The sequence below is a fragment of the Brachyistius frenatus genome, unplaced genomic scaffold (genome assembly GCF_029030835.1).
Source record: "Brachyistius frenatus isolate BFR_SWC_R1_liver_20210118 unplaced genomic scaffold, ASM2903083v1 Contig_338, whole genome shotgun sequence".
NCBI lineage: Eukaryota > Metazoa > Chordata > Actinopteri > Embiotocidae > Brachyistius > Brachyistius frenatus.
This window is the reverse complement of record NW_027210937.1, coordinates 224856-232500: the sequence shown is the minus strand read 5'-3', so window position 1 is coordinate 232500 and position 7645 is coordinate 224856. Positions and strand designations below refer to the sequence as shown.

Sequence of the window (7645 nt, the reverse complement as noted above, 5' to 3'; positions counted from 1 at the left end):
TTCCACTAATTTAGAAGAATTTCACCTGCCTGGAAGGATAGTCTAATATTATATAAGAAAGCTCTTGGTAAGGCCAGAACTTTATATTATTCATCATTAATAGAGGACAACAAGAACAACCCCAGGTTTCTTTTCATCACTGTAGCAGGCTGACAAAGAGTCCCAGTTCTGTTGAGCCCTCTATTCCTTCAGCTCTCAGCAGTAATGACTTCATTAACTTCTTTACTAATAAAATTCTTACTATCAGGGAGAGAATCGGGCCGACCCTTCCTGACACCATCACTGATGTGTTGCTAAGCAACAGCAGCCCTGAAAGCAACTGTAGGACCAGATGTAAACTTGGAACATTTCTCTCCTGTTGATCTCTCTGAGTTAACTAGAATTATTTCTTCATCTGGATCCTCTAGCTGTCTGTTAGATCTCATCCCAACTAAACTTTTTAAGGAAGTCTTCCCTTTAATGAATACTTCCATATTAGATCAGATCAACCTATCTATTGTAACCAGCTATGTACCGCAGGCTTTTAAAGTGGCTGTAATTAAACCTTTACTTAAAAAGACGACTCTTGATCAGCTGTTTTAGGAAACTACAGACCAATTTACAACCTGACGTTTATTTCTAAAATCCTTGAAAAAGTTGTTTCAAATCAACTTTGTGATCATTTATAAAGGAATGATCTGTTTGAAGATGTTCAGTCTTTAGAGTTCATCATAGCACAGAAACAGCTCTGGTGAAAGTTACTAAGGACCTTTTATTAGCCTCAGATAATGGACTCGTCTCTGTACTTGTTCTTCTGGACCTCAGTGCTGCTTTTGATACGATTGATCATACGATCTTATTACAGAGATTAGAAGACGTTACGAGGATTAAAGGAACTGCATTAGACTGGTTCAAATCCTACTTATCAGATAGATTCCAGTTTGTCCATGTCAACAATGAGTCTTCCAGACAAACAAGAGTTAGTTATGGAGTTCCACAAGGCTCAGTGTTAGGCCCAATACTTTTTACTTTGTACATGCTTCCATTAGGAGATGTCATCAGGAAGCACTGCATCAACTTCCATTGTTATGCAGATGACACTCAGCTATATCTTTCTATAAAACCAGATGAAACTAATCAGTTAGTAAAACTTGAAGCCTGTCTAAAAGACATAAAGGCCTGGATGACCAAGAACTTCCTGCTTCTAAATTCAGACAAAACAGAAGTTCTTGTACTTGGTCCTAAACACCTCAGAAACTCTTTCTGTAATCACTTAGTTACTCTAGATGACGTTGTCTTGGTCTCCAGCAAAACTGGGAGGAACCTTGGAGTCATCTTTGATGAGGATTTGTCCTTTAGACACCATATAAAGCAAATCTCCAGAACTGCCTTCTTTCATCTACGTAATATTAATAAAATCAGGAAAATCCTTCCTCAGTGTGACACAGAAAAACTCATTCCTGCGTTTGTTACTTCTAGACTAGATTATTGTAATTCCTTGTTGTTAGGATGTCCAAATTACTCATTAAAAACCTGCAGCTGATCCAAAATGCTGCAACAAGAGTACTGACGGGATTTAACAAGAGAGATCATATTTCTCCAGTTTTATCTTCTCTTCACTGGCTTTCTGTGAAATCAAGAATAACATTTAAAATTCTCTTGATGACTTACAAAGCTTTACATGACCAGGCTCCATCATATCTTAGAGATCTTATAGAACCATATAATCCTAGCAGAGCACTTCTCTCTCAGTACGCTGGTCTACTTGTGGTTCCTAGAGTTTCCAGAAGTAGAATGGGAGGCGGAGCTTCAGTTTTCAGGCTCCTCCCCTGTGGAACCAGCTCCCAGTTTGTGTTGGAGGGGCAGAAACCCTCTCTAGCTTTAAGATTAGCCTCAAAATGTTCCTTCTTGATAAAGCCTATAGTTAGGGCTGGCTCAGGTAGACCTGAACCAACCCTTAGTTATGCTGTTATAGGCCGAGGCTGCTGGAGGACCTCGCTACATGCTGAGCTTCTTTTATTTCCTCCTACTCTTTAACTGACTCATACCTCACCATCTTCTTCTCTCCCATAGTTTCTTCTTATTATCTGTTGTCTCCATTCAGTTCCTTCACTCGTGTAGTTTCTGTTCTTTCTTTTCCAGATGTCCCGTCATGGAGCTGCATGTCTCTGATCTGTGATTGTCGTCTCCACCAACAGTTCTTCTCTTCTATCTCTATGCTGTCCTTTTCTCTCTCTGCTCTCTTCTCACCCCAACCGGTCGAGGCAGATGCTCCGCCCACCTCTGATCCTGGTTCTGTTAACAGATGCTCCGCCCACCTCTGATCCTGGTTCTGTTACCAGATGCTCCGCCCACCTCTGATCCTGGTTCTGTTAACAGATGCTCCGCCCACCTCTGATCCTGGTTCTGTTAACAGATGTTCTCCACCTCTGATCCTGGTTCTGTCGGAGGTTTCTTCCTGTTAAAGGGAATTTTTCTTGCTGTAAAGACTTTAATGTGTTAAGTGCCATCAAATAACCTGTGTTGTGATTTGGCGCTATATAAATAAAATTGAATCCTCTCCTCTCCTCTCCTCTCCTCTCCTCTCCTCTCCTCTCCTCTCCTCTCCTCTCCTCTCCTCTCCTCTCCTCTCCTCTCCTCTCCTCCCCTCTCCTCCCCTCCCCTCCCCTCTCCTCTCCTCCCCTCTCCTCTCCTGATTGTTTTTAATCATAATAACCAACACTTGCTTATATTCTGTGATGAGAGTGTTATTATTTTAATTAGTTGATATCATTTTGAAACAAATATCATTTGAGTGTTTTTTTTAGATGGATTCTGTTGTGTTGACCTCTGAACCAGTGAACATCAGTAATGATGATAATGAGGGAACATCACGGTTGTTACCAACTACAGTTTCCATCTGTTGACTGAACCTTGTTTTAAATGAGATGCTGAACGTGTGCTGAGGATGTCCTCAGTTGGAACCGGTGGACGTGTGTTTAAGGATGTCCTCAGTAGGAACTGGTGGACGTGTGTTTAAGGATGTCCTCAGTAGGAACCGGTGGACGTGTGTTTAAGGATGTCCTCAGTAGGAACCGGTGGACGTGTGCTTAAGGATGTCCTCAGTAGGAACCGGTGGACGTGTGCTTAAGGATGTCCTCAGTAGGAACCAGTGGACGCGTGACGGAGACGCGCAGCATCAGGATCCTTCTGTTAAAATGTAGATTAATGCTGACGTCATGTCGTCTCTGTAACTCAGACAGTTTTCATCTCCCATCTCAGAATACATCTGAAGGTTCAATCTGCTCGTCCTGTGTGTCTTCATGTGGAATCTAAAATGAGGCCTTTCTGTGCTGCTGAGTTTGTCCTCTGTTTAAATGACAGTGTGTCAGAGAGGAACCACTAATGTGCACATGCTTCATCATATCACATGTGTAATTTGATGTTTTGAAGAAATAGTTTTTGTGGAGAACGCAGCTCACGAGGAGTAAAGATGGCCGTGCGGCCGCAGCCATAAGTCACATATGACTTAATGATAGAGGCTAAAGGAAGAAGAAGAGGCCTATCTGCTCAAGTGTGATATCATTCCTGTCTGCATCGCTGCCTCTCTCACATTAGTCATAATAGCCGGCTTTGCACTTGAAACGTGATGAAGAAAGGAGTGAGAATCTTTCTCAGGTTAATTCCCACGCTGGCCGTCTGGCTCCGGCCCTCAAACACACTGTCATTTACAGATTACATCCAAACACTATCATTTGTCTCCACCCACGTGCACTTAGACGGATAAATGTGTGTTTACAGCCGGTTTGATATCGCAGCAGCTCGCTGACATCAGTGATGACTTTACTCTGCTCATGAAGGTTTGTGTGGTTTGAGCAGCAGAGTTCAGTGTGCAGCGATCAGATTCATGCAGACCGACGTGGACGAATGTGTGTAACATCTTTTGACAGCTCTGTCTCCCCAGAACTCTTTAATAAAGCTCTCCTTATCCTGTCACTCTCTGAGTTATCACCAATACTCCTCTTGCTTCTTCTGTTCCCTTTCTAAATGCTCATATTGAGTTTTTCTCTCTCTCCTTCTGTGCCTCCTCTCTTGACAGATGATAGACAAGAGACTGCATTGAACCTGTCTACCAACGGCATTAGCAGCATCAACATGTCAATAGAAATAAATGGAGTTGTCTACACAGGTAAATAGAGGGGCCGTTTGCTGATGTAATTGCAGGCAGGAAATTCAATAAGTTATAGCAGCACCCTGGTGCTTAGTCCTCCGCGCAATTTGATGTCTTTGCTATAAAATCCATCGTAATGAAGTGGCAGTCCAATAGAGTTAAAAAAGTTAAATATCTAAAAATTGGGCCTGTGGATTCAAGGTCGATGGGGCTTATTGTCTTATGTGGCTGCCTGTGTGTGTGTGTGTGTGTGTGTGTGTGTGTGTGTGTGTGTGTGTGTGTGTGTGTGTGTGTGTGTGTGTGTGTGTGTGTGTGTGTGTGTGTGTGTGTGTGTGTGTGTGTGTGTGTGTGTGTGTGTGTGTGTGTGTGTGTGTGTCCGTCACTTCCCATCAGACCTCTCTGAGTGTTCAGTCCTGATTGGATGCAGCTCCTCCAGCCACCAGCTGACACTCACTTTAATGTATCACTGTGTGTTTGGATGCTGAAATACAACAATGACTTTAATATAGTATATAGAAAATATCATTTCTGTCCAGATGTGTAACAGATGTTGTACTTAAAGGAGCAGTAGACAGACACGGGGATGATATTAAGTAAATAAAGTAGCTGATATTAAATATTAAATGGACATTATACATTATACTGATGTGCTGACTGGTCTGTTCTACTGCAGATAAACTAGCTACAGTATTAGCAGGAACTATTGTACAGAATGTGATGATTTCTAAATCACATTAACTCACATTTAATGGAAAATAGACCAAAGACAACATATCAGATGTTGTAACTGAGAAATGTTATTGTTTTATGAAAAATATCTGCTCATTTTGAATTTGAAGGCAGCAACACGTCTCTATAAGTTGTTACAGGGTCAACAAAAGTTGTGTAACTGGCAACAGATCAGTAACAAGAAGATGTTTAATGATGGATTAAAAAGATGATTTCAGAGAGGCACAGTCTCTCAGCAGTGAAGATGGGGAGAGGTTCACCACCTCTGTGTTGGAAAATAGTTCAACAATCTAAGAATAATGTTCCTCAACGTAAAACTACAAAGAATTAGTGGATTTCATCGTCTGTGGTTCATAATATCATTAAAAGATTCAGAGAATCTGGAGAAATCTCTGAACACAAGGGACAAGGCTGGAAACCAATATTGGATGGTGGTGATCTTCGGGCCCTCAGGCAGCACTGCATTAAAAACACACTATTCTGGAGTGGAAATCACTGCATGGGCTCAGGAACACTTGTGAAAACCATCGTCTGTGAACACAGTTCATCGCTGCGTCCACAAATGATGTTAAAACTCTCCAAAGAAGAAACCAGATAGAAACATGATCCAGAAACACCGCCGCCTTCTCTGGACCGAGATCATTGAAGATGGACTGAGGTGAAGTGGACAACTGTCCTGAGGTCTGATGGATCACAATCTGAGATTCTGTTTGGAAATCATGGACGCTGCATCCTCCAGGTTAAAGAGGAGAGGGACCATCCAGCTTGTTATCAGCTCAGTTCTAAAGCCAGCATCTGTGATGGTACAGGATACATTAGTACACACGGCATGGGTAGCTTGAACATCTGGAAGGAAGCATTAATGCTGAATGATATATTCAGGTTTTGGAGCAACATATGCTGCCATCCCAATGTCCCAACTTTTTAGAGATGTGTTGCTGCCATCAGATATTTATCATAAAACAACAAAATTATTCAGTTTCAACATTTGATATGTTGTCTTTGGTCTATTTTAAATTAAATATGAGTTTATGTGAAGTGGGAGGCGGCCTCACTGACTGCTGTCTCCTCCTCAGGCGTCCTGTTTGCTCGTCAGTCGGCCATCGGCGGGATGACGGGACATCGTGGGAAACACAGCAGCGTTCCGACTCAGGGAAAGACCAGTCCTCTGGAGTTCCAGCCTACCTGGTCCTCCTCATCCTCCTCGTCCTCCTCCTCGCTCCATGGTCACAGAAACTCCTCCCCCTGAGTTTCCTGCCCCAACCCCCCCCCCCCCCATCTCCTTCGCCGCACCCCACCCCCGCCCTCTTACTCCAGCTCCTCATCATCATCAGATGAACTCCAGCTGGTTTCTAATGTGGCTCCTCTTCATCCATCATATTCTTGGAGGTCAGAAAACTATTCACTGACTCAGTTCTTTGTTGTAGCCCCGCCCCCTTCCTCCTCCTCCTGCTGTCAGTTAGCCTTGTGTTTGAAGGACATTAGTGTGTCCACATTGTCTTTCATGTCCTCACTGACACCTGTTCAGTGTGGAACAGTTTGAGTTCATCAACTTTAGGTGCAACTGGATGAAGCCAAACGAAGCCTCCCTCCTGTCAATCAAAGACGTGGCAGCTTCCAGCCCAAACCAAAGAAGAAGACGCAGCTGTCCGTGTTAACGATGAGCTTCAGCACCAGATCATTCAAGCTGAGGATCAGAGAACACAAACAGAACAAATCATCATGTTTCCTCTGATTCAGACTCTGTTGGACACTTGGACTCAATAGCATGATGCGTGTGCATCTACACGCTAACTGTAGACGTGACGTGTGAATGGATGTCTGAGATCAGCTGTTGTCTCAGCACACGTCATCCTGCAGCTGCATGAAGCACATTCAGACCTGAACAGTTCGGTTTGTGCTGATCCGGTCCGGTTCGGTTTGTGCTGATCCGGTCCTCTATCGGTGGTCAGCTGCTGAGTAATGTGTTTGAAACATCTGCAGCATCTGTACCGTGTGAGCTGCTTCTGGACGTCGTCCCTGCAGAACGTGATTATTTAATCTGCTCCAGCAACACGTCACAATAATGAACCGTCTGATGTCCGTAGTGTTCGTCAGAACCACATCATCTCAACACTTCTACATTTTTCTTCTGCTCCGATCACAGAGGAAGTTTTGCAACATGTTGAGCACACAGTAAAATATGTGTTCCAAGACATGAAAGCATCATTTATTCTCAGTGACAGCAGCTGGTGTTTCCTCATCGTGGTGGACGTCGCTCCGCTGATGGTTGTCGGCTTCTCAACATCCTGCTGAACGCAGAGCAGAGCTGTCGGCAGGCGAAGGAACGACGGCGCTTCAATCTGACCTCGGATCTGCTTCAGCGTCGAGCTTCCCGTTTCTCTGCTTTCTTGGAGATCCGTCAGCTCTTCTTCATCGTGACGGGAACCAGTTTGAAGATTTATGGGTTTTTGAAACGTCTGTTAAAGCATTTAAAGGCAGCATTTATTTATTGTGTTTTCTATTTGATCACATGACGTTCAGCTCAACACTTTGGTTCCAGGAAGTCCTCCCGAATGCAGATACCTCACCAGTCTTCTTGTATATAGTCATAATGAAGTATGAACACAAAATATACCTCATAAATTTCATTTATTTTTTATTGTGCATCACTTGAAAGTCAATGTTTTACTCCAACAAATCACTGGATTGTTTTTTGTTGTTGTCACATTTTGTATAATTATACCAAAGAAGGGAATATTTTATTGACACACATCTACCTCATTTGTTATAGACTGTGCCAACAAG

The 7645-nt window shown here is 43.1% G+C and overlaps 2 protein-coding genes across 2 annotated transcripts in view; both read left to right on the top strand.

Annotated features, from left to right (window-relative positions):
* Nucleotides 1-6468, top strand: part of arid3c (AT rich interactive domain 3C (BRIGHT-like)) — a 68110-nt gene extending 61642 nt beyond the window's left edge. The window contains exons 7-8 of the mRNA XM_069723616.1: nt 4058-4147; nt 5935-6468. Coding sequence (XP_069579717.1) covers nt 4058-4147; nt 5935-6107 — 263 coding nt within the window. The 3' untranslated portion in view covers nt 6108-6468. The remainder of the gene's footprint in view (nt 1-4057; nt 4148-5934) is intronic.
* The window catches only part of apba1a (amyloid beta (A4) precursor protein-binding, family A, member 1a), a 119896-nt gene that overhangs the window by 42360 nt on the left and 69891 nt on the right, over nt 1-7645 (top strand). The window lies entirely within an intron of this gene.